Below are 25,805 nucleotides of genomic sequence, written 5' to 3'. Positions count from 1 at the left end.
AGGTTACAACTTGTATAAATTCTAGAGGTCACTCTGCCACGGATCATCAGGTTGGAATCCATCAGATGCATGGGAGAAACGCAGAGCTGGCTGGACTCCTGGGCTCAAAAGGAGGGCTGGGAGAGGCTTGGAGCCATGTGTGCCCCCGCTGGCTGGGAGCAAGGTGGGGGTGGGGTGCGGGCAGAAACCACACCGGGCTCAAGTTTCCTCTCTTGGCCAGAAGGGGCAGGAGGAGAGGAGGGCCACGGGGAAAGGGGAGGGTTGGAGGAAGGACGGAGAACTCAGGCTGAGGGCTTCAGAGAGGAGACTGGTGTGCCGGCCCCTGAGGTCCCCTCACTCGGGCCCGTGCCTACACACTGGGCGCTCAGCGATGGCCTGGGGGCAGGGCACGGCCCTCCCCGGTTCTCAGAGGTAGCAGGGATCCTCACCCAGAAGGTGTCAGCCCAGGCCCAGCCTCCCCAGAGACAGCACCCGGAGCCACATCTCTCTCCTCACCCTGCTTGGACCCTGCCACAGGTGCCTGAGGGGCAGGGTGGGAGGAGGATTCCAGGGGGACCCAGGGGCAAGCTGGGGAGGTGAAGGAGGCAGCGGGAGAAAATAAGCAACTTGCCGTGCATTCCTCGGAGATCTCAGACCTTTCCAGGTTGCCCTTGGTTTAGGAATTTGACATCTTTGGGAATTTCTCTGGGAGAAGACCTAGATGGTTTTTTGAGCCCTCTGGGATTCTGGGGGTGAAAGGCTATGGATGGGGACCAGACAGTGGTCCCCTGAGGCACGCCTGAGGGGCTGGGGAGTGACACTGAGTAACCCTTCAGCAGGCTGGCTGCCCTGGGGCAGCCAATAGACTCTCAGGTATATGGTACCATCCTTTCCCCTACTCCTGTCCTATCCCACTGCCCTGTCCAGCCATCTGGGAGGTTTGGGGAATGCTAAGGAATCCGAGACAGTGGATGCCTGGATTTCTGGGAGGTGTCGTTGCAGCAGGATGGGCTGCTAGGGGTAGAGGGTGCTGAGTTCTCGCCTCCCTTTGCCCGTTCTCTTCTCTGGGCCTAGGGCAGTAGCTGGAACTAGAAGGGAGAGGAAGGCATCCCACCCCAGCATAGTTTCTTCTGACTGGAAATCTTGGCAGCTTGGGAGGTAGAGGGCTGGGAAACAGTGGAAGAGAAGAGGTCAGGTATCACATCTGCTGGGGCTGAGATTCTCTAGTCACTGGCCCCCGAAGGACTGGAGTTGGGGGGTCTAGTGACCAAGTGACAGGATGGCAGAGACTTGTCCCTCTCTCCCTTGTTCCATGCACCTGTTTGAGTCATGTATGCCCCCAGGAGACTGAACCTTACTGTGACCAAAGCTGCCCCCCCCACCCCGTTCACTCTCCCTCCCCACCTCTCTCCCCAGCCCCTTTCCCCTCCAGGCTATTTCTTTCTCTCACTTCTGTGTGCCTCTCCCTCCTTGGGGATTCTTCCTAATCTTTCTAAATAGGCTGCTTATCTGCCATACCACACCCCAAGTTTTACTGATCCCTCCCCATCCTTTCCCTGCCTCTACTGACACCTGGAGAGGAGGGGTTGTCTAGTAAGCCTCAGTACACGGTCCCAGACAAACAACAACAACAGCGTCCCAGAGGCGAGCCCTTTCTGTCTCTCCCCCTTGTCAAGGTGTTATAGAGCCCTGGGCTGCAGATGAGGCCAAATATCTTCCTTGCCCCAGCATCCCTCCCCAAATGGCCCTCATTCTGTATCCTGAAACATAAAGCTCCACGTCATTCTGTGTGTACTCAGGGATTGTGATAAGATCTTTCCGGGTAATCCCATCAGGATGAGAGTAAAGAGGGTGGGTTATAGTCTCTGGAGATGGTGTCCGTCCTACCTGATGTGCAATGTTGGGGAGCAAGATGTCTGTGTGACCTCAAAGTGTGGGCTAAACTGGAAAGTGGGAACCGTCTGTTGTAAAAGAAAAGGGACACAGGGAGGCATGTTCCACTTTCCCAGTATCTCTCCAGCTTCTGTACCCTCTGTGATGTTCTATTTGATCCAATTCTGACTATACCCTCATACCTCTGGCTGCCAGCCCCCTGGCCCGTCTTCAGGAAGGGAGACTCCTAAGACCTGTTGAAGGTAGACTTCCTGACCTTGCCTGTTGTATAGACCACCACCCATCTCTGAGTGTCTAGGGAAAAACAGACTACGCCTTTTTGGCCTGGTGCAAACTTGCCACTGCACCAGAGAGCTGGTTGGATTTGATCCTGAGGCTCTCCTTAACTGCCTCTTTCCTAACCTCCCACCTCCCCCAGCAGCCCTTCTGGATTCTCATTTCCCTGTCCCAGGGTGAGGGGAAGATTAAATTCCTGGTCTTTATGAGGAGGGGCTGATATCTAGTCTCAGAGACTAGGGCAGCCTAGAACCCAGCCTCGCCTGGGTCAAGGGTGTGAAGCTAGGAGAAGTCTGGAGATTACTTGCCAGGTGCTCTTCTGCCCTTGCATTCTTTTAAGTCCATATTGTTGGACCAGTTTAGTAGTTTTCAAAGTAGGGTGGGCCTCTGGCATCAAAAACATGAGGCCACTCCTTAAAATGCTGATTGCTGGGTACCTGCGCCTATGAATTCAATTCGATAGGTCCAGGGTGGCTTTCAGAATTCTGTATTTTCACAAGCACCCCAGGTGAAGGCAGGCCACAGTAAAGTTTGTGACTGCCTGAGCCAGATGCAATCTACTGCAAGGAGGTTCTCCAAGTCTGTCCCCATTTAATAGGAGAGTATGAATAAGAAGCGATTTGCCCCAGATCATGCATCTGGAAGGCTAGAGAACCTGGTCTCCTGCCTCCTAGGACAGGATCTTTGTACTGCACCTAAGAGTCAGATCCGGGAAACTATGAGGGACAAAATGGGATGTGTGTGTGTGTGTGTGTGTGTGTGTGAGAGAGAAGGACTGTGAGGCAAGAGTCATCGTCCCTGCCCCCTAAACCCCTTCTCCATTCACTTTGCCTTTGGGCAATTTCCGCCAGAACCTGGGTGGGGGAAGGTGGGGTTCCGGTGTTGAAATGGCATCCTGGACAGACATAAACACCCCACCCTCTGCCCACTTGCCAAGGGCCTGTGCCTATACCAACTCCCAGCTCTGGGGATGGCAATGTAACAAGGGTTAGGGTTAGGGTTAGGGTTAGGGGGCAGGGGCTAGGGGAGATCCTCCTTCGAAAGGACAATTTAAAGTTCTCACCAATTTTGTGGTGAGTCAAAGAGTGGATCCCATATTAAATAGCTGTGATAGGCCAACCTTGTGGTGATCTAAGGTCATCCAGTCCTATGCTCTGTCCTTCTATAAGTCTCCCTCACCCACCCAGCCTGCCTGCCCTCACTTACATGGCAAAGGTAGGGTGTGGTGTCTGGCCCTAAGAGATCAGGAGGTCCCTGTCACATCTACTTGAAGTCTCTTGCTGAAGGCAGGGAGAACAGATGAGGGTGAGATGGGTGTCAGGGAATAGGGAGGTGGGATGAGGAGAGAGGTTGACAGAGAGGAGAAGATGAAGGTGGGGTGAGGGGTTACTGAGAATGTTGAGCTATCCAAGCAGAGAGGGACCTCCAAGTTCAACTTGTCTCACTCCCTGGTTTTACAAATGAGGAAACAGAGGCTCAGAGAAATGTGATGGCTTGCCCAACATCGTGCTGCTGCCCTGTGGCAGAGCTGCAGCTAGAGCCCAGATCCAAAGAAAGGGGGCTGGAGGGAAGTGTGTGTTCAAGCCTCTAAAGAAATATTCCTTAGAAGAGAAAAGAGACTGAGATTCAGGACTTCCCTGGTGGCGCAGTGGCTAAGAATCCACCTGCCAATGCGGGGGACATGGGTTCATAGCCCTGATCGGGAAAGATCCCACATGCTGTGGAGCACCTAAGCCCGTGCGCCTAGAGCCCATGCTCCGCAACAAGAGAAGCCACTGCAGTGAGAAGCCCGTGCAGTGCCAACGAAGAGTAGGCCCCGCTCGCCGCAACTAAAGAAAGCCTGTGCGCAGCAACGAAGACCCAGTGCAGCCAAAAATAAATTAAAAAAAAAAAAAAAGAGTCTGAGATTCCACAGAAAGAGTTGATTGATGTCGACCGCCAATAGAGTCCCGGCGTATGGAGGAGACATGGGAGCAGGATTGGGAAGGCGCCTGGAAGGTGGGATAGGCTAGTGGAGTCGGCGACTCTAGGTACCAGACCTGACTCTGCTATTTATCAGCCTGAGTCTCAACTTCTGAATGGAACTTACAGGATTTTTGTGGAAAGCAATCTCATAAACGAGTGCTTATAAACCACCAGCTCGGTTCTCAACAAATGCCAAATAAGTCTTTGCTGTGGTTATTATATGACCTCAGGAGAGAAAAGACCCCTGGTTGTGTGGAGTGGGGTATAGCCAAGATGACCCTGTGGGACACAGGGCAGAGGTCCAGTGTCTCCAGAGACCATTCCTCCTCTGCTGCCTGCTGGCTGATAAACCTCTTATCTGGCCCAGGCAGGGGAGCCCAGGGCCAGGATAGGAGGAGAGGGCAGGGCTGCTATCAGTCACCAGGCCTGGGCCATATCTTAGAGAAGGGGAGGGGCTGTCTGCTTGGCTCTTCCCACAACACACTCCTTGGGGATCCCCAAGCACTCGCTCTCATCTTGGAAAGAAAAGACTGAGATCCTAAAAGTGAGGGCAGAGGAGGAGAGCAGGAGTGATCCCTGATGTTGCTGCAGGAAACAGGAAAAATAAAAAACACTGGATGATGTGACTTTTGTCCTGGCCAGTGATACAGTTTTGAGGAGTAAGAAGTAGGGGAAAGTGAAGGCATCTTGTCTGAAAAGAAGATAAAAACCTACTGTGCTCCCAAACGAACTGCCTACAGCCATAGCAGGTGAGGTAGAGACAACACAGCAGAAAAAGGCTTTCTAGCTTAAGGAGTTTGTCCGATGATGCGTGCAACATGAATGGGGGTGGGTAGGGCGGGGAATGAGGCATCTCCTTCCTTCAGGTGAAGCTGGAGGGAGCCTCTCCATGGAGGAGGACAAAATTGCTGACCTGTGGCAAGAGGGGCCCTAACTCCTGTTTCTCCTTTGACACAGATTGCTGGGACCATTTGGGCTTTCGGGACCTTGGACCAGGCCCTGGCCCAGTAGGATGCCCCCGTGTCCTCCCCAGCAGAGCAGGAACAGGGTGACACAGTTGCCCACTCTGGAGCTGGGTGAGATGGAATTGACTTGGCAAGAGATCATGTCCATCACTGAGCTGCAGGTGAGTGGGGTTAGGGGGCAGGGGTGGGGGGAGGGAAAAGCAGAGAAACAGGGAGTCTGGATGGGACTGAGGCCGGGGGCTGGAGCAAGCAGAGCCCAGGGTCTCAAGATGGAAATGTTCCAGGCACTGTGAAAGGAAGGGCTGGAGTCAGAGGGCGATCTGGATGGAAGACCAGAGCATTGAAGGGGAGGGAGTGTGGATGAGCAGGAGATAGGAGTGGTGGGGAAGGAAGGATCTGATTGGGGGTGTAAGCTCTCTTGGCAGTCACTCTGCTTACGTCTCTCTGCCCCACCTCCTGTCCCGCCTTCCCTTCCTCACCTTCTTCTGTTCTGACCTCCTCCAATCCTGCCCATCTTCTTCCCTCATTTCCTCCCCCTGCCCTCAGCAGCCGGCGGGGTGGGGGTGGGGGTGGGTGGGGGGTGGGGGGGTGGGGGTCCCCTTTCCCTCAGGTAGCAGAGCTGTAGTTCTGACCTTGGGAAGGGGGGTCAGACTATGCCGGGGTCCTCTCCTCCTGCTAGTTGGACAAAGGGGTGTCTGTTGGCCTAACAATAATGCCTTTGTCCCCAGCTGGGCTGGAGCAGGGTGGCTCCCCGATGTGGGTTGGGGGCCCTTTTCCAGCACGTTCTCTCCTCCTCTCTGCACCTGGGCAGGGATAGAGGGACTGAAGGGGAGAGGGCAGAGCTTGTGCCGGCTCCCCAAGGTAACTCTCAGCCCCAGACCTGGCTCTGTGCCCACCCCCTTCTCTTCCCTGCCACCATGCCTGGGCCCTCAGGATCTGCCCTAAGCCCTCTTCCCACACAGCAGCTCCCTCTGCTGGGCACCCAGGGCATGGCCAGGGTCTGAACTTGACCCTTTGACCCTAGATAGTGGCAGCAGGAAAAGGGTTCCGAGGGTCATCCTGGAGACACTCCTTGTCTTCCTGAAGGAAATAAAGGGACATGAGCCATTTCAATACAGTAAGAACTTCTCCTGAAGAGAAGGGGATTCCATAATTGTTGCGTGACTTCCCTTCTTGTTTAAGCCGCTTTCCCCGTGAACGAACTGTATCACAACTTTGCCAGAAGCTTTCAATGATACTCAGCACCGTTCTCTTCCCTTGTGATTATCTCACTGGGTCTTTCAGCTGGACCCAGCTTGGTTCTGAGAGACAGCTGGTTTCTTCTCTTCCTCAGCCTGTCTCCAAACCTTTTGGTGTCTTTTCTTGCAGGGCCTAAACGCTCCAAGTGAGACATCCTTCGAGCCCCCAGCACCATACCCTGGGCCCCCGCCGCCTCCAAGTTACTGCCCCTGTTCAATCCACCCGGAGGCTGGCTTTCCCCTTTCTTCACCACCTTATGAGCTCCCAGCACCCACATCTCATGTCCCAGACCCCCCATACGCCTATGGCAACATGACCGTACCAGCCTCCAAGCCGCTGACCCTCTCAGGCCTGCTCAGTGAGCCCCTCCCAGACCCCTTGGCCCTCCTGGACATTGGGTTGTCAGCGGGGCCATCCAAGCCCCAAGAAGACCCAGAATCCGACTCAGGATTATCCCTCAACTATAGTGACGCTGAATCTCTTGAGCTGGAAGGGACGGAGGCTGGTCGGCGTCGCAGCGAGTACGTAGAGATGTACCCAGTGGAGTACCCCTACTCACTAATGCCCAACTCCTTGGCCCACCCCAACTATGCCTTGCCACCTGCCGAGACCCCCTTAGCCTTAGAGCCCTCCTCGGGCCCCGTGCGGGCCAAGCCCACTGCACGGGGGGAGGCGGGGAGTCGGGATGAGCGTCGAGCCCTGGCCATGAAGATCCCCTTCCCTACGGACAAGATCGTCAACTTGCCAGTAGATGACTTCAACGAGCTGTTGGCACGGTACCCGCTGACGGAGAGCCAGCTGGCACTAGTCCGGGACATCCGAAGGCGGGGCAAGAACAAGGTGGCCGCCCAGAACTGTCGCAAGAGAAAGCTGGAGACCATCGTGCAGCTGGAGCGGGAACTGGAGCGGCTGGGCAGTGAGCGGGAGCGCCTCCTCCGGGCCCGAGGCGAGGCCGACCGGACCCTGGAGGTCATGCGCCAACAGCTGACGGAGCTGTATCGTGACATTTTCCAGCACCTGCGGGATGAGGCAGGCAACAGCTACTCCCCTGAAGAGTATGCATTGCACCAGGCTGCTGATGGCGCCATCTTCCTGGTGCCCCGGGGGACCAAGATGGAGGCCACAGACTGAGCTGGCCGGAGGGTTGGGGCTGGTGATGGAGGTTTCCTTCATTCTCTTCTGATAAAGGTGCTCCCCAACCGTGAGGCCCAGAAGGAGCTGAGTTCTGTAGACCAGGAGGGACCACAGTGGGAAACCTGGCATTTGGAAAGTCCAAGGTGTGTTCAGTGAGGCTTGCCCGGAAGCGAGGACGTGAGGGGAGGGCTGGAATCTCTCTTCCGTGATTCAGTTTCCCAGGTCTCCAATCTCGTCTGAGCTTTGGTATATAAAACACTCTACAGAAACAGCTTTCCGCTGTGTCTTCCTTCTCGAAGGAGGGTGATGAAGGGGGTGCCCTCAGAGCTCACTGCCTGTTGGTGGCAGGGAGGTAGCTCTGCTGAGCTTGCTTCTTTCCCCTACGGCTCTGTATGAGGACATGTGGACACATGACGCTTGGGCCTGAGCAGTGTGATATCTACCACCTTCACTCCCCTTCTCAGAGCCAGGGGCCATGGATGATTTGAGGAACCACACCTTCTCGGGTGGCCCCCTATTTATAGAGCTGGGATTGTTGCCAGAGCCGGCTAGACCCTCTGTGAGAGGTCCCTGAGTGTTAGGCCACTCCTTTTACAAACTTTGGGGCACTGCAAATCCTAGAACGCCCACAGGCCATTTTCCCCTCCTCATGCCTACTTCTACAGGACTCCCTCAGCCTGGGCCCTGATGCCAGGGCTCTCTCAGAAGACTGAGTGAGCTGCTCTTGATTGGAATGAGAGAATTTGATTGGACACCCAAGTTTCAGGGGATTTCACACCCAGGTCTGGGTACCAAGTCTGCTCCACAGTGGAGCACAGTATGCATTTCAGTGAAATCTTCCATCTCCCTGGTTACATTAGATAGAAGTTACCCAATTCTTGTTTTGGTGCCTCCGCCCCCCTTTCTAGATCCTTGAAGATCTAGGGCCTTTTATTAGTATATTTTTTCTTCGAACACGACTAAATTTCAGAATTCTTAGCCACATGGATCAAAGTCCAGTCAAACCTCCACACACCTTCATCTCCTTGCTTGGAATTGCGGTGGTTCCCACTCTTCCCAATCACTGAATTATATAAATTACATTTTGCTTCTTTACACTTCTATTCAATTTTACTAGCTCCATTTCAATAAAGAAACCTTACTTCCAAGTTCTGATATTCATTAGTTGAGACAAAAAAGCAGACAGAAGTGACCAAACTGGAATCTTCATGCCTACAGATTCAGAAAAAAAGTGGTCTCTAGGGAATGAAAGTTTCCTAATAGATCTGAAGACAGTCCAACCTCTCAACTTTCCAAAAACCTGAACATGTGGGATCAAGTGGTAATGAGATTAGTTGTTCAATTTGACTAGTTTGCTTAAGGGATATCAGAATGAAGTTTTTCATTCTAACCCAACTCACAAAGATGGTTAATTCAGAGCCAAATTTAAACATTCATTCAACCAATATTTACTGGGCACCCAATAAGCTTAGGTATCATTCTAGGCACTGGATAGTCAACAGGAGACACTTCTCATGGAGTACACCATAGCAGGCAAGACTCTCAGATACACATATTTAACAGTACCTAAGGCCAAAGATGGAAGGGTGGTCACAAGAATTTGAACAAGGTATTAATCTTCCTACAGGCTATTTCATTTAAAAAATAGGGAATTTACTTTTTAGCAAACTGGCAGTCTCAGTTGTTCTATCCCTCCAAACCACTGTTGTATGGACTTCCTTTACCTTCTTACCCTTGGCTCAGTATTTTTGAAGCCTGAAATAGCAGACCAATTAAATGTTTATTCACCCAAGATGAGACCCACTATGCCCCTCAGAAACTGAACAGATAAGCACAGTTCCAGAAGAGACTCAAACTCAACAGCATCTGCCAGCCTTCGCTACAACTCCATTTTCCCTTGCCAGGAGAGCTACAAAAAAGACCCGTTCAAGAGGAGCAGTAGCGAACAGCTCACTTCTGGGTCAAGATTTACTCCTGCAGTGAAATTAAACCACTTTCTCTGACTTCACCAAACCATGGGGATGCTGATGGGACTTTAAAAAATAGTAATACATAGTATTAGAATCACTTCCAACAAGCCCAGTACTTCCTCCATCTGAATTAACACGTGGCTATGCTCGAAACATTTATAATACAGTTTTCTTTAAACAGCTTACAGTGACTACATGGAAACACTGGTAAGGAACGAGGGTAAAATTCTTCTGGCTTACCATTAACTCCTGCATTTCCCGTTCTCAAACTTGACCTAGTAAAGAACATGCACGATCTCAAGGTATTTACCATAAACGTCATGAAGAAGACATAGAAAACAAGAACCAAAACCAAGTCAGATGCATTTTATTTTTAAAAAGTCCATTCACAAAACTGAATGATTAATTCAAGCTGCGCAGCAGCTAACTGACTACTGCATGGCAGTGAAAATGAAGCGCACAGTGGCTCAGATAAAGGTCCTCATAAGGATGGTCCTGCAAAAAAGAAAAAAGCATATACATAAGCAGGTGAAAGATTCTACAACTACATCCATTCTCTTTACTGAGAATCCAATTGCTTTAATAGCTTCTTGCTGGCTACAGTCTGTTAGATAATAGAACAATAGATCTTACTTTTTTTACTTCTGAGGCACAGCCTGGCATTTTACTTTAGGAATACTAAGCACTGTTACTTTATAAAAACCTACCTTTTAGCCATGAGCTTGAACTGGAATTTTGTTTAAGAGTTGCTAAGCCTGTAGTAGCACACTCCTCCCTAGAAAAGTAAACAGCCTTTAAGAACTAGCTTTTCTCAGAGACAAGTTCCATCTCAGGCTAAACCCTCCCACCCCCCAACTAATGGTCCGCCCACCCTCCCACCAGCATTCTGGGGAAGATTCTAATATATTACTTTGAGCCATTGTTTTAAGTTAATAGGTCAAAAGATAGGAAATATAGAAATTAAAGGGTAAAAATGTATCACTGTAGAAGTAATTAAAGTGCTGACTTCCTTCAGTTAGGAGCCGCCAAGAGTAGGGTGTCAACTTAAGCAATTCATTTCCAGAAAAACCAAGTTCAGCTTAACTGGACTAGTTTTGGCTCAATATATTAAAGAAAATATAAGAGAAAGCTGGATTTTAGAGAGCTATATGGATGTAAGTAAAATCTGTTCTTACCTACCAGCATAGCAATAAAACCTTTTCTCCTGGTTCTGACTGCTAGTCCTAAGAGTCAGGTGTGCCTTACTCTTGTCTGCCTCCTTCCTTGCGATGGTCACTGAAACTTCACTCCCTCCTAGCTTTCATGGAGCGTGCCGTGGCCTGCCCCTGGCTTATCTGTACTCCACATACCACAAGTGTCTACTCTCAGCTGTAGAGTGTCTGGCCTCGGAGCCATTCGCGCTATACTTGCTAGCAGTTCCTAGTAGCTGAACATCTCTCCTGGATCTTTAAAGGCATTGTCACGAATCCTGAGGTATCTGCAAACTCCCTCAATAGTTAAGGTTCCACCTGCCGTTGCAAACTCAGCCAGTATCAAGCCCATGGAACTATTACCCACGCTTTCCCACCCACCTCCACCTCCCACCCAACCCCACCCAACCCCCTCCCCAAACTTCCAACACACCCGTGGGATGGAATACACAGTCCTAGTGATAAACAAATCTCTATTCTACTAAGTACAATGGCACTGAAATTGAGGGTACCAAAGGGAGGGCTCAAAGGAAGCTATGTACAAATAACAATGATTGGATATTAAGTAAACTGTTATAAAGGTTTAGAAGTCATTTTCTATACAATCAACATTTTAGAATGTTTGTGTCATCTTGTGCCGTATTTAAAGGAAAACTGCAGTTAGCGTGAATTAAAAGTAAATAACATGGTTCCCCACCATAACAAATTTTAATCTCCATACAGATAATTACTAGTGTGTCAATCCATAAACCTATATATACCCACCCAACCGGAACAAAAACTGTAGTTTTCCTTTAATGTAAACCTGTTTTTGTGTTAAGAGTAAATTCCTTACTGGTACTGGTCGGTTTAAAAAGGTCTCCCCGAAACTTCTAATTTGTGGATTTATGGGGTGGCATTAGCCAGCATCTGGTTTCTATTCCCTGGCAGAGTTTTGAACTTGAATTGTGATAGAAGCATTCAACATTATCAGGGGTAGTGGGTAGGGAAGGTCCAAAGCTCTGCCAGTCCCAAATCCATACAGTTGTCATTCCATTCAAGAGGGTATTAAATTGTTTATTTATTACACATGATAATGGATGATACACAAGCTTCATTCCCATCTATATCTGGTACCATAATCCAATTTAGATATATTGCATAGGATGTGCCAACAATCATATATTAATAATCAAAAAACTCCATGACTTGGCTTGGGTGACCCTTTTTCACGGTGAACTCCAAGGTCACAACGCAGTAACTGTCAGTTCAACTACACCAAGGTTTCAGAAGACAGTAGCTTCTCCACCAAAGCAGGTTGTAAATAAATTTTGAATGGAACCTGGCATCACCCTGAAGGAATACTAACTTCACACTGTTGGGGTGGTTTACCAAAATGGCTTCAGAGTAGACTAACTTTACACAGCACATTTAAAAAAAAGACACATTTATTCAGCGTCACGATCAGACTATTACATTTAGCAATCAACAGCATGGGTGCAAAAAAAAAAAAAAAAATCTACATTAAAACCCTTTGTTGGAATGCTTTACACTTTCCACAGAACAGAAACTAAAATAACCTGTTATACAATTAGTCACAAATACAGTCCTCGAGTTTTTTTGCCCATACACATGAGTATTGTCTAAAACATGTCTTCTTTGTAGCAGCTAGGCCCTGCCACCACTGTGCTTGGCTGAGTTCACAAATCTGTTGTAACCTGTAGCTTCCCTGTCACTTCTCTGGCTCTCCTCTCCTGCTAAGCTTTGTTTCCTGTTGAACAATATGGAATAAAGTTGTTAATCTAAACATATTAAGACTCAAGGCTACAATCCAATAGCAAGTTGTTTCCCACAAATTTTGCTGATCTGAATATTAACTTAATATCCACAATTTTACTGTAATTATAATGTTAACTATGTTTCACTGCTCAGCTACATTAGGGTTACTGTGTTCATTATCAATTACAAGAAAATTAAGTGAAAACAAAAAAAGCTGTTCACTTACCTGGCAGTAATCAAAACCTTCTGCCGCTGCCATAGCTACTGCTGCTGCTGGAACCACCATAGCCACCTAAGAACAAATTTGTTCCCTTAACCTTTAGGAGTATGAGTAATAATGGTAATACTTTTTATATTTGGGGCTTTCATATTTGTATTATATAAGTTCAAATTCACAAGTTTGGGCTCACATGATTTTCCTAACTGAACTACAAGTTACCAGTCACTTAAAATTTCCTCAAGATTTTAAATTGTCAGTTTTCCTGCACCTACCCTGACTAAAGGTCTAATATTTTCCTCAACTGTACTAGTTTAGCCGTCCCATACCACATATACACCATACCTTGGTTTCGGGGTTTGGCAAAGTATTGGCCTCCACCACCATAGGGGCCAGAACTTCTGCCTCCAAAGTTTCCTCCTTTCATGGGTCCAAAATTTGAAGACTGATTGTTGTAACTGCCAAAATCATTGTAGCTTCCACCACCTCCAAAATTGCTTCCTAAGAATGGAAAAGAGGACCTTTATCTGTTACTCGGGGAAAATGATAAATTCTGGTGTTCAAAGTAAAAAAGTTGCTTGATCTGCCTTGCTCCCAAAACTGGTGGCTCCAATGTTTATCTTTGTATTTTATCCTTCCTGGGCAAGGCATTCAGTTGAATAATCCAATAATTTAAAAAAATTTACCCAACTCACAACGGTATAGCAAATAATATATTCTCTTGCCTTGAAGACCTTTACCCATTCAGGGGCACAGCAAACACATGCTGGATACGTCAACTAAGTGCCTAAGACCCCAAGAGTTAAGACACTAAATCCTGCTAGAATCTAATCTAATTCCATCTGAAGACACCACTATCCACTTATCCATCTATCTATTTGGGAGTGAGGCGGCCCCAGCTTAAAGCCAGGAGGAGGTAGCATTGCAAGCCCGTTAATTAAAAAAGTACCATGCAGCGTAACACACAAAAGCATCAAGTCCCCATACTAAAAGGCTAATCTAGCTATTGCACCAGTACTTGGATCACTGGATACCTACCACTACCACCGCCAAAGCCGCCTCCGCCTCCTCCGTTGTTATAGCTGTCACTCCCGCCATAGCCACTGCCCTGGTTTCCATAACCCTGTCCACCACTTCCATAGCCTCTGCTTCCTCCAGAGTAACCAGGGCCGCCTCCTCCATAACCACCTACAAGAATACAATTCTTCTCAATAAGACAAAAGTATTCAACAGTCAAATTCTGTGATAGCATGACAGCTAAAGGCCTGCTCACAACATGCTATTAGGTCAGAATTGAGCTTATCATGCACTAGAGTTTTAATCTCTATTAGCCTATTCTAAAGGTTGCCAAAACTTTTTATCTGTGGTTCCTTAAATAAAACAAAACTTACCATCATTACCAAATCCATTATAGCCATCCCCACTGCCACCATATCCACCACCACCACGGCTGCCACCAAAGCCACCTGGAGAAAAGCAGAATTAAAACAAACAAACAAAAACCAGGTTTGAAGTATGTGGATTGCATACAAGTCACCCCCTTCTAAGTCTAAATTTTAGGAAGCGTTAAATCAGTAAATTATTTCCATATGCAAGACTAACTACCAGTTAGTGAGAAGCCAGAACTACATCTGGATTAAAATGTAACTTCGAATAAGACATCTGGGGGTAATTATAATTTTACCATTAACTCTCATTAGTAAACTATAGCCACACAAACCTCGACCGCTGAAGTTTCCTCCACGACCAAAGTTGTCATTCCCACCAAAACCACCTCCACGACCACCACCAAAGTTTCCAGAACCACTTCGACCTGAAGAGACGAGTTTTAAGTGTTAGGCTGTACAAATTGGAATTGCTCAAGATTATGTTTAAGGTTTAATTAAGTAACAAACTGACCTCTTTGGCTGGATGAAGCACTAGCCATCTCTTGCTTAGATAGGGCTTTCCTTACTTCACAGTTGTGGCCATTCACAGTGTGGTATTTCTGAACTGAAAAAATTTGGAGATAAAGAAAACACCAACACAGCATTTAGAATACAGCATGGATTTCAAAACCCTTAGCAAATGCCAGCCACCTGATACTTACTGACAATCTTGTCTACAGAGTCATGGTCATCAAAGGTTACAAAAGCAAAGCCTCTCTTTTTGCCACTGCCTCGGTCAGTCATGATTTCAATCACTTCAATTTTCCCATACTGTTCAAAATAATCTCTTAGATGATGTTCTTCAGTGTCTTCTTTAATGCCACCAACAAAAATCTTTTTCACAGTTAAGTGGGCACCAGGTCTTTGAGAATCCTAACACAAAAAAAATTAAGTTAACTTATATTAACAAAACCTATCCCCAAGTTTAGAATTTTAAGTTTGTTACACCCCTAAATGTTAAGTCCCCCTAGTGGCACACTTCCAAATGACTAAAGGAAGGGGGGGGGAAATCACTTACTTCTCTTGAGACGGCCCTCTTTGGTTCCACAACTCTTCCATCCACCTTGTGTGGCCTTGCATTCATGGCCGCATCCACCTCCTCCACAGTGGCATATGTGACAAACCCGAAGCCTCTGGAGCGTTTGGTGTTTGGATCCCTCATTACCTTTAATGTTTAATACGTGGTAAGCCCCCAGAAACTATTGCCTTTTCCACCTTAAGTAAGGCAATAGGGGACTTTATACCAACCCTTTGTCTGAAGCCCTTCAATTTCCCACTAACCATCTAAAGCTAATCAATTGGGAGCTTTTTAATCAATTAAAGCCACACCTTACTCGAAACTATAATCCCATTAACATTCAGACGGTAACTACAGCAAACTAAACCAAAGAAATCAACGAGTTCTACGGTCCTTTGTCTCTTTCAAGTCTTACCACACAATCTGTGAGCGTTCCCCACTGCTCAAAATGGCTCCTCAGACTCTCATCGGTTGTTTCAAAGCTCAAACCTCCGATGAAGAGCTTCCGCAGCTGTTCGGGCTCTTTGGGTGACTATGAGTAGGGGGAAAAAAAGCGGTAAGTGGGGCTATAACGCCAAACACCTTCCAGCTACAAGAACCAAAACTAAAACTAGATAGCAACGTACGAAACACTTATTGTTCCTTCTGGTCGCAGCAAGCCACGTGCTTCTCCGCACTGGGGGAGGCGGTTTGTTGGGTTCTGGGTGGGCCGGGAGGCGCCGAGCGCATGCGTCCCTCACTCCCTTCGACGCACGCGCAACAAAAGGACTAGGAGGGAGGAGTACATCGCCAATATCGACTATAAATGCTCTTTAAGAAAGTCGCCCACTAAGACAAGGTAAAAAAACATATTGAATGTACTTAAGAGTTTTGCAAAGTGGACCGAGCCTGCGTGATAGCTAAAGGTTGCAGGACGGCAGCCTCATGGCGAAGAGGACAAAATGGCGACCTCAACTTAGGGAGGGGTAGGCCCTGGCAGAGACCGAAGAACTGCTGAACCGGCTGGGGCAAGCAGCCAAACCAGGCCGAACCCTACCGAACTTAGGAAGGCGCGAAAAAGAAAATTTAGGTGGAGAGAGCATCCTACTCACCTCTGACTTAGACATAACGGCAGTGGAGGATGGAGGGGAGATGTCAACGATGCTTACTCGGCGGCGTCCACGAGCAGAAAGGAGTAATCTACCGAACGCATCTGCCAGCCTACCTTCGGCCTCGCTCTTTTATCCCGCCTCCTCGCTTTCAGCATTGGTAGACTCCGCCCCTGAGTAGCTCTGATTGGATATTTGAAATTGCTCGCCCCCTACTATTGGCCTCTGGTACTGCAGTGCTGTGTATCGTCATCCGTTTGGGCGTTCTACGCAGTCTCCACCCCTCGGGGGGGGGTGTATGGGTTCCCGAGTAATATTATTAACTAGTCTGATAGGCTAGTCAACCAATCATTCATGTTTGAATGCACTTAGGTTATTTAGGTAACTTTTTAATTCTCTACGTTACGAATTTTACGTTCAGCTCATCTGTCAAACCATGATTGATACTATGTATCAGAAAAGTAGTTAGCATGTAACAATTTTTTTGGCAGCGACTGCCTGCTGAGCGCATGTGTAGTAAAATGGCGAGTTTACGCAGGCGCGTTAAGAAGTTCCGCCTGGCGCTTGGAACACGTGAAATGGCGGGCAGGAGACAGCGGCGAACCTAAGGCGCCTGCGTAGTGGCGGGAGTTGGGCCCCTTTTTGCGCAGGCGTAATGGGCGGGGAAAGGGTCCAGTCCCAGGATTGGTCGCGCAGGCGCAGGGAAGGATCCGTTTTGGCGGGCGGTTGGCGTTACGCAGAACGCGGCGGCAGCGGCGGCCTGTGGTCCGGCCTCACCACCGAGGAACAGGGGAGACGTTAGCGTGAGTGATCGGTCTCGATCCCGGGTAAGTGGCGGACAGTCTTGCCTACGCATACGAGGTCTTGAACCGACTCCAGTTGGCCCCGTTATTGTGTGAAATGAATGGACCGCGGGGTGGGGGCTAGTGAAGGGGGAGCGGTGGGTCCACCCAACCAATGGAAGAACAGGGGCGGGATGTTTTATTCCCGTAGTTTCTGTGGAGCTTTGCAGCCGAAGAGTTTGACTGGCGAGTGAATAGGCCAATTGGGTCCTCCTTTAGCTGCCGACTGACCGGTCCTTGGGCCATCGGTATGTGGGAGGCGGGCTTTCTCTTCCTGAGCAGCGGCTCACTGAGCCAATGAGCACGAAGCGCGCGGTAGGTTGGGCTCCTCCAAGAGGCAGCGGTTTGACTCCAATGGGGGATGCGGCAGTCGGGCGGTTAAATGGATGGACCAAATCTGGAGCCAGTAGGCGGACAGTTTACGGAAAGCGCTCGGGCTGGCCGTCCAATCAGCGCTCCAAAAGAGGGAGGTCTTAGATTTGGGGATGCAAGGATGGGGAGTCACTGCCTGCGATGGCGCAAGGGGGTGGGTATTTTATTCACAATGACTTGAACGAAGCCTTTGGGTCTCTAGGCCACACACTTCTCTGGTAGGGAACCTGTAAGTTTGCTCCTACAGTTCTCGAGTTTGGCTTTATTTCCCCATGTAGGTACATCCCACCATCCAGCAATGTTTAGGTTTTGCGGGGGGGGGCAACAAGGGAGGTCTTTTGACTTTGAGAACTCGCTTCTTTAGGAAGACGGACTTGAAATGTTAGAGCGAATAGGATAAATCTCTTTGTATTGTTGTGGAAAGGTACCCAAGAAAAATCAACATAATTGTAATAATGCATATTTTCACGGACAAAGAGATTTGTAAATCCACAAAAAAAGTTTTGGAAAGCTACATACCAAAGCGTGTTACCTCTAGGGATACAGTGGGATGGAGACAGGTCCGATTTCCAATGTTTAAATCTTTTCAGGGATAATAATTTGTGATTCAAGTTAAATTTAAAAGTCAATTGTTTTTGTGTTTTCAGTTATAAGCAAGTACTTCTCAACACCCCCTTACACCTCAAAAAAGTTCTATTTTTCAGTTAGGAACTAAGGTGATCCTCTGTTTAAAAATACAAATTTTAAAAAGGTAGCTTTTTTTGAGTACTTAGTATTGATACCTGCTAGGCATTATGCTAAATGCTTTGCAAGTATTGTCCATGTTCCCAGTGCCTTTATCTTAGGCTCTTCTCTGTGGAACTTTTCTCTCCATATATATCTCTTTCTTTACACCATTACAGATCTCCTAAGCCCTTTCTGCTGTTCCATTGAGGATATCTGGATTTGGATAAAAAGGAAGTTGCTTAAGGAGGATGATACTTAGGGTGTTGGAGACAGGAGGACTCATCCATCATCTGGGTTATATTTTTGCCTTTTGATTATATTTCCTTCAAAGTATTTTATATGCAGTTCATATCTTGTTAGTAATGCCCATTCGTATCAGTCGAGTGTATTTTAGTAAAACAGAAATTTTCATTGCATATTGGCTATATCAGAGTCTATACTGCTCTAATATTTACTGATTTATTTAGTGTCAAGGGAAAAATGTTTAAATACTGTAATAAGTTCAAATACATATGAAGTTCTCTTATGAGTAGAGACCTTTCTGACATTGTACAAAAGGAAGATGATTTTAGATGAGCTTATCGTGAACCAGAGGAGAGATTTTCATGTTCTCTGGCACTTGCAAAAGGAAAACCTATTTTGTATTTGCTTCTAAACTATTCGTAGGTATGCTAATAATGCAGCTACTTAGTTTATAAGAACTAAAGTGAAATAGATTAAGGGTATCTGTCCCTAATTTATTTAGGTCTGAAAGAAATACAATCTTGATCTACTACAGGGTTTCTCAAGCTCAGCACTATTGATATTTTGAGCCTGATAAATGCATCTCACCTCCCCCCACACCCCCACTTGTGACAATCAAAATGTCACCAAATGTCCTGGGAGGGAGGGGTGCAAAATCTCCACTTGAAAACCATTGACTGAAATGACAGATAGTAGAGTTGATTATCTTGACAAAATCTTATTTTGCCAATTGGAATTTAGAGGGAGAAGATGGGTGAAGTGTTTAGGAAGTGTCCTTTGGTAAATGGATCACTAAATCCTCATGATTATGTCTTCAGATATAGCATGATCATTGTTTGATTGGATAAAAGGAAAATTTCATTAAGGTTTTTACCATTTCTTGCAGTTTGAACGTTGATTACATCTTGTGTTCGTTTGGCTTCCTAAAATAATGGCAAATATGTTTTTGAAGAAGGTAGACTTTGCTTCAGGTGCTTACTACATTCTCATTTGACTTAATCCTGTTTCCTTTAAAGTTTCATTATGCAAATAAATGTGCAAAGCACTCTGACATTTTCTTTTTTTTTTTAATAAAATTTATTTATTTTATTTATTTATTTTTGGCTGTGTTGGGTCTTTGTTGCTGCACGCAGGCTTTCTGTGGTTGCGGCGAGTGGAGGCTACTCTTCGTTGCGGTGCGTGGGCTTCTCATTGTGGTGGCTTCTCTTGTTGCGGAGCATGAGCTCTAGGCACGCGGGCTTCAGTAGTTGTGGCTCACGGGCTTTAGAGCACAGGCTCAGTAGTTGTGGCGCACGGGCTTAGTTGCTCCGGGCATGTGGGATCTTCCCGGACCAGGGATCGAACCCATGTCCCCTACATAGGCAGGCGGATTCTCAACCACTGCACCACCAGGGAAGCCCCTCTCTGACATTTTCTCATCTATAGTACTCTATTTCATTTTCTTAAAAACACAGGTCGATTTCTGCTGATCTGATTTTTCAGCTGTGTAGAGACCTGTACACTGGGGGAAAAGAAATACTGACTGAAAAATAGGTAACCAAATCATGCCACCCTAGATTACTCCGAGTAGTTTCATCTCATTTCCAGCCCCACCTACTTGGCTGTAATCAGTGACCCCTTATTTGATGTTTTTAATGGTATATTTTAATCTGAAAATTTTCAGGACTTGAAGCTAGACTTTTTGGTTTACTGTGGTGTGCAAATAAAAGTTGTTTGTTTTATTGTAACTTCCCTTACAGTGTCACAGTTAATAGGTCTGATAAACATTTCTTTCTGGTGGGTAATTTTTCATTGAGATTCTGAGACTATCACATTGAAAATCCTAAGTTTAGACTTATTTCTTGCCTTTGGAGAACCTGGTTTGGTTGTTAATTTGTTCCTCTCTGTTAACAATATAAAATGCTGAGCCTTTGTTACAAAAATTAAATTTCAGGCACTTGCACTTAGAATTTAGAAGCATATTATTGCATCCAAACATGAAATATTATTCACTAAAAGGGAAAATAACACATCTTCACTGGTCTGTCTGAAATACAGTAAGTAGAAAGCTTCTGTCTGGGCAGGAGGTGAGCAAGATGATAACTAGGGAAAGAGAAAGAAAGACCATACTTCTGAAGTGACTGGATTTTTATATTATCTAGGGAAGTTCTGGTGATTTTCACTGCCCTTGACAGTACCTCTGGAAAAGAGAGAAAGGTATCCAGGGTACAAAGGTTTCCAAGGAAGACTACTATTTTTTGCTTTTATCAAGGTATTTTATTTAACCATATAGCATGATTTATATATCTTATTGAAATAGCCCATTTAACATCCCCTGGTAAAGCATTTTTTCTTGTCCTTTTACTTGGTCTATTTTTATTCCTGTTTACCTTATGTGAAACTGGGCCTAAATGCTCTGGATGTTGATTTAAAAAGCAATAAATTACAGTGTGAGATATCACAACTGACTTAGTATGGCTGATATTTACACATTGTTATCTATGAACTTGGACTCTGGGCAGTTGTCTTTTTTTCCCTGACATAAACTTTGATTTTCCTTCCCTCCTTGTAGAGGATGGCTTTAGCTGATCATCGTACTAATGGGAAGGAGTCCAGGTCATCCTGAGAAGAGTTGGCTTGTGCAGAGTCCAGGACGCAGATTTGTTGGATTTCTGTAAGCCACTCGAAGCCACGTGTTCATTTCTGATGACAACTTTACACTTGTGTTGGCAGAACACCCACAGTGACAACTGTTGCCCATGTTTAGTCTGTTCGGGAGCTCTACCAGATAGCATGTTTGGGGGAAGACCTACACTGTTCTTGTTGGAAGCTGTGTAAATATTAGATCTTTCTGAATTTATCTTCTCAGATCTGCCATAATTTTAGATAAATTGCATCCTGTGATTGCCTCAACTTACCCTTTGAAATGAAAGATTGAAGGGTTTAGGCATTCTTTGGGTCATTTAAAGCACAATTCTTTTTGCATCAGTAATTGGTTTTATATATGTCCGGTTTATGATTTTTAAAATTTTATTTCCCCTGTGTCTTGGTTTCCTGTGGCTGCAATTACCACAAACCTGGTGGCTTCAAACAACAGGAATTTATTCTCTCACAATTCTGGAGGCCAGAAGTCTGCAATCAAGGTGTTGAGCCCATTCTGGAGGCCCTAGGGGAGAGTCCCTTTCTTGCCTTTCCAGCCTCTGGTGGTTGTCAGTTTTCCTTGGCTTATGGCCTCATCTCTCCCTGCTCTGTCTTAATGTTGCCTTCTCTGCGTGTCTGTCTCAGAACTCCTGCCTCTCTTAAAAAGATACATGTGATTGCACTTAAGACCCACTGATAATCCAGGATAAATTTCTCCTTTCACATCTTTAAATCACATCTTTTGCCATGTAAAGTAATATTCACAGGTTTGAGGGATTAGGTCACGGATAACTTTTGGAGGGCCATCATTCAGACTGTTATACCCTGGTTCTCTAACCCCTATCCAAATAAATTTTACCTAATTCAAAAAGGAAAGGTTATTTTTAAAAGTGAGGGGCAGCTGGGGGGCGGGGGAAGGCTCAGGAAACCCAAGTGAGCCAATTGCCCTCTTCAGTCCTTAGTTTCTTTTTTTTTTCTTTTTTTTTCTTTTTTTTGGCTGTGTTGGGTCTTTGTTGCTGCACATGGGCTTTCTCTAGTTGTGAGCGGGGGCTACTCTGTTGCGGTGCGTGGGCTTCTCATTGCGGTGGCTTCTTGTTCCGGTGCGCGGGCTTCAGTACTTGTGGTTCTCAGGCTCTAGAGCGCAGGCTCAGTAGTTGTGGCGCATGGGCTTAGACGCTCTGTGGCATGTGGGATCTTCCCGGACCAGGGCTCAAACCCGTGTCCCCTGCATTGGTAGGTGGATTCTTAACCACTGTGCCACCAGGGAAGTCCCAGTCCTTAGTTTCTTATATGGAAGAAATTGGATAGGTGAGAACTAATAGCCTTCTGGACCTAGGACTTTTATGAAGTGACTCCTAAATTGTCTTGGAGTTTATTTTTGAAGTTAATTTTAAATGCAAATCAAGAACTCATTCTTATATTTTGGGCCAATGTAGTCCACTGGTGGTTTTGCCTAGGACTTGAGGGACAGAAGACTTCGTTGGCTGCTTGTCAACTTCTCAGGATGTTAACACAGGATAACAAACTGTACTTGTTAATTGTGTGTGATTTTCTAAAAAGAATGTAATGGACTAGCTGGGCCACTTTTCACTCTTTCTAATGAGGCTGTGGACTGTGTAGTCTGGATTTCCTATCCAGTAAGAATAGTTCATCAAATATAAACACTTACAATCAATTATACCTCAATTTAAAATTATTTTTAAAGAGAGGGGAGTAAGCAGAATTTTAAGAAAAGAAAATAGCACTGACAGATTTTTCTAACTGAAAATAGGTCATGGACCTAGTTTTAAAATTTTTCACATGCAGTCCTTTTTTTTTTTAAACCAATTGGCATGCCGGATCTTAGTTTCCTGGCCAGGGATCGAACCCGTGCCCCCTGCAGTGGAAGTGTGGATTCTTAACCACTGGACCACCAGGGAAGTCCCAACATGCAGTCTTATTCTTCAGACTTACTAAGTGCCTGTTCCATTGTGTTTCATTGCTAGGAAGGACACCAGAAAGCATAGGATTGAGATGGTGTCACCGAAAGGACTACTTTAAGATCAAGTTTCATAACACACTCATTATTTATTTCTTCCATGGAGAGGAGGAATCAAATTGAATTCAAGTATTTCTCTGATTGTAATCTACAATTCTTAGAATAAAGCAAGTTCATATCTGAGCCAGCAGGCATAATTATGTTGGAATAAAATGCCCTCTGCTAAAGAGGTCAGCCAGTAGGCTGGGAAATCTATCTTAAGTTTGGTTTCTGAGGCAAATCCTTGTGCCTTGTTTCTCATCCCTAAATCAGTAAGACTCACTTACTACCTCACAGGGAGTTGTGGAGGGTAATATACTGCTAATTTGTTCAGTATTTCACAACAATAAATTATATCTTGGAATCTGATGAAACATAGGCAAACCTCATATGTGTAGTTAGAGACAAGCATAGGTGAAACTTACAGATAGTTCAGCAAATTCATTAAAGTTATTTTTAACATCCAACATTTTACCTTCTGTTTCCTGTATATTCTCGAGTGTTTTCTTGTTCTGTTTCCGTAATAGACATGAGGTAGGTAGGGCAAATAGCTAACACTAGGTTAGATGATAAAAGGATCAACTCATCAAGAGGACACAATAAAAAAAAAAAAGAGAACACAATAATTCTACACAACTAATAATAAGTGTCAAAGTACAAGAAAGAAAAAAACAATAGAACTAAATAACATCTGCAATTATGCTGGAGACTTCAACACCCTCTTTTAATTAAAAAAACAATAGAACTGAAATAGTAGATATCTGCAATTATATTGAAGATTTCAATACCCCTTTTCAGTAATTAATAGAACAAGTAGACAGAAAGTCAGTACAGAATAGACTTGAACAACACTATCAACCAGTCTGATGTAATTGACATTCATAGGATATTCCATCCAACAGTAGCAGAATACACATTTTTTTTCAAGTGCACGGGAACATTTACCAAGACAGACCATCTTCTGTCATAAAACAAATCTCAAAATTAAAAGGATTTGATCATACAAGTATGTTTTCTGGCCATAATGGAATTAAATTAGAAATCAGTAACTGAAAGACATCTGGAAGATCCCCAGATATTTGAACTAAACACACTTCTAAGTAACCCATGGATCAAAGAAGAGATCACACACAGAAAATTAGAAAATATTTTGAACTGAATAAAAATGATAACATCAAAAAAAAAATGATAACGTCAAAATTTGTGGATATAGCCAAGGCAGTGCTTAGATGAAAATTTTTAGTATTAAATGCTTTAATTAAAAAGGCAGAAAGATCTAGAGTCTGTTTCTATCTTAAGAACCTAGAAAAAGAAGGGATAAGAGTGATGGTGTTTAAGGGTACAAACTTGTAACAAGGAGTAAATAACCCTAAAGACCTAATGCATGGTATAGTGAATATGGACAGTAACGTTGTACTGCAATTATGTAACATAAATATCACTACATTGTCCACCATATTACAATACACAAATGTATCAAAGTAACACACTGTACACCTTAAACTTACAGTGTTACGTGTCAAATTTATTGAATTAAAAAAAGAAGAAGCAAATTAAACCCAAAGTAAGCAGAAGAAAGGAAGTAGTGAAGGTAAAAGCAGTAAGTAGTTGATGAAGTATAAGAAAAACCAGTAGAGAAAAATCAATGAAACTGAAAGTTGGTTTTTTGAGATGATAAATAAAATTAACGAGCAAGTCTGATCAGGGGAAAACGTCACAAATTACTAATATCAGGAATAAGAGAAGGGCTATCACTACTGATCCTACAGACAGTGGAAGGGTAATAAGGGAGTATTATGAACAACTATGCCAATACATTCAATGTCTAAGGTAAAATGAATGGCTTCCTTGAAAGACAAACTACCAAAGCTCACTTCAGAAAAAATTCAGAACCTCACTAGCCCTATGTGTATCAAGGATAATGGAATTTGTAGTTAACACCCTCCCCACAAAGAAACTCCAGGTCTAGATGGCTTCACAGTTGAATTTTCCCAACTTCTACTGAAGAAATAATATCAAATTCTACACAAACTGTTCCAGAAAATAGAAGAGGAGGAAACACCAACGTGTTCATTATTTTTAACTACGTGTTCATTATTTTTAACTTCATCTACTATTAACTTCCCTTCTTTTTATATATATATATATATATTTTTTTTTAAATAAATTTATTTATTTATTTATGGCTGTGTTGGGTCTTTGTTGCTGCGCGCGGGCTTTTCTCTAGTTGCGGCGAGCGGGGACTACTCTTCGTTGCGGTGCAGGGGCTTCTCATTGCGGTGGCTTCTCTTGCTGCAGAGCATGGGTTCTAGGGTGCACGGGATTCAGTAGTTGTGGCTCACAGGCTCTAGAGCGCCGGCTTAGTAGTTATGGTGCATGGGCTTAGTTGCTCTGCGGCATGTGGGATCTTCCCGGAGCAGGGCTCGAACCTGTGTCCCCTGCATTGGCAGGCAGATTCTTAACCACTGCACCACCAGGGAAGCCCCTGCTTTATATTTTTAAAAGTGTTTAGTTTTTTTTACCCCCACAGCAGACCTATGAGATAAGTAGGGCAAATAGCTAACACCCTTAAAGTTAAGTGAACTGTCCAGTTCAACCTTTCAGTGATCTAGTTGGGATAGGACCCACATCTCCTTATTCCTAGTCCTGATATTGCCACTGTTAACTAGTTACCCCTTTAGTAGCTTTTTTGTAATAACCTTTGGGGATGGTGCTAACCAGTGCTGACTTAACTAAGGAGAATCTTAAAATCCTTAGTCCTTAAGTTGAAGACTGGGCTAGACTCACTGCTTATGCAATGCTTGACACCTACTTGGCCCTCAATAAATGTCCCATAACCAATTTTAGAGCAAGGATCAGTATTACTG

At 45.4% G+C, this 25,805-nt stretch overlaps 3 protein-coding genes across 11 annotated transcripts in view; 2 read left to right on the top strand and 1 right to left on the bottom strand.

The window, feature by feature from the left end:
* The first annotated feature begins 280 nt into the window (after nt 1-280).
* NFE2 (nuclear factor, erythroid 2) lies at nt 281-12,033 on the top strand. Of its 2 annotated transcripts, none has more exons than XM_022571990.2 (3): nt 281-516; nt 5,071-5,239; nt 6,447-12,033. In XM_022571990.2, exons 2-3 carry the CDS (start codon nt 5,126-5,128, stop codon nt 7,446-7,448), a joined length of 1,116 nt encoding a protein of 371 aa, XP_022427698.1. In that variant the 5' UTR covers nt 281-516; nt 5,071-5,125; the 3' UTR covers nt 7,449-12,033. The 2 variants fall into 2 exon arrangements, with proteins under 2 accessions (XP_022427698.1, XP_022427700.1); XM_022571992.3 differs by lacking the exon at nt 281-516 and adding an exon at nt 1,494-4,862.
* Nucleotides 9,773-16,250, bottom strand: HNRNPA1 (heterogeneous nuclear ribonucleoprotein A1). 4 transcript variants are annotated; one of them, XR_002644328.3, is made up of 12 exons: nt 16,123-16,250; nt 15,447-15,563; nt 15,032-15,178; nt 14,676-14,886; nt 14,486-14,578; nt 14,307-14,399; nt 13,978-14,052; nt 13,625-13,774; nt 12,932-13,087; nt 12,596-12,661; nt 10,129-10,196; nt 9,773-9,916 (listed from the first exon to the last, which is right to left on the bottom strand). XR_002644328.3 is itself a non-coding variant. In XM_022571988.3 (11 exons), the coding sequence occupies exons 1-10, from the start codon at nt 16,135-16,137 to the stop codon at nt 12,606-12,608; spliced, it is 1,113 nt and encodes a 370-aa protein (XP_022427696.1). In that variant the 5' UTR covers nt 16,138-16,250; the 3' UTR covers nt 9,773-9,916; nt 12,596-12,605. The 4 variants fall into 4 exon arrangements, 3 of the variants coding, with proteins under 3 accessions (XP_022427696.1, XP_022427695.1, XP_022427697.1); XM_022571988.3 differs by lacking the exon at nt 10,129-10,196; XM_022571987.2 differs by lacking the exons at nt 9,773-9,916; nt 10,129-10,196 and adding an exon at nt 12,021-12,361 and having other exon boundaries at nt 16,123-16,248.
* A 538-nt stretch (nt 16,251-16,788) lies between these two features.
* Nucleotides 16,789-25,805, top strand: part of CBX5 (chromobox 5) — a 35,318-nt gene continuing 26,301 nt past the window's right edge. For 2 of the 5 annotated variants that reach the window (XM_089920817.1, XM_089920816.1), the window contains exon 1: nt 16,789-16,946. The gene's annotated coding sequence lies outside the window, so the exon portion shown is untranslated. Of the gene's footprint in view, nt 16,947-20,443; nt 20,554-20,853; nt 20,956-25,805 lie in introns of all 5 variants that reach the window. The other 3 variants (XM_022571995.3, XM_089920815.1, XM_022571993.2) reach the window with 3 other exon arrangements.

This window comes from Delphinapterus leucas, chromosome 11 (assembly GCF_059928025.1).
Source record: "Delphinapterus leucas isolate spDelLeu-1000000601 "Yukka" chromosome 11, BTC_Dleu_Yukka2, whole genome shotgun sequence".
NCBI classification, from domain to species: Eukaryota; Metazoa; Chordata; class Mammalia; order Artiodactyla; family Monodontidae; genus Delphinapterus; species Delphinapterus leucas.
The sequence above is the reverse complement of the archived record's forward strand: the minus strand, read 5'-3'. Positions and strand labels throughout refer to the sequence as shown.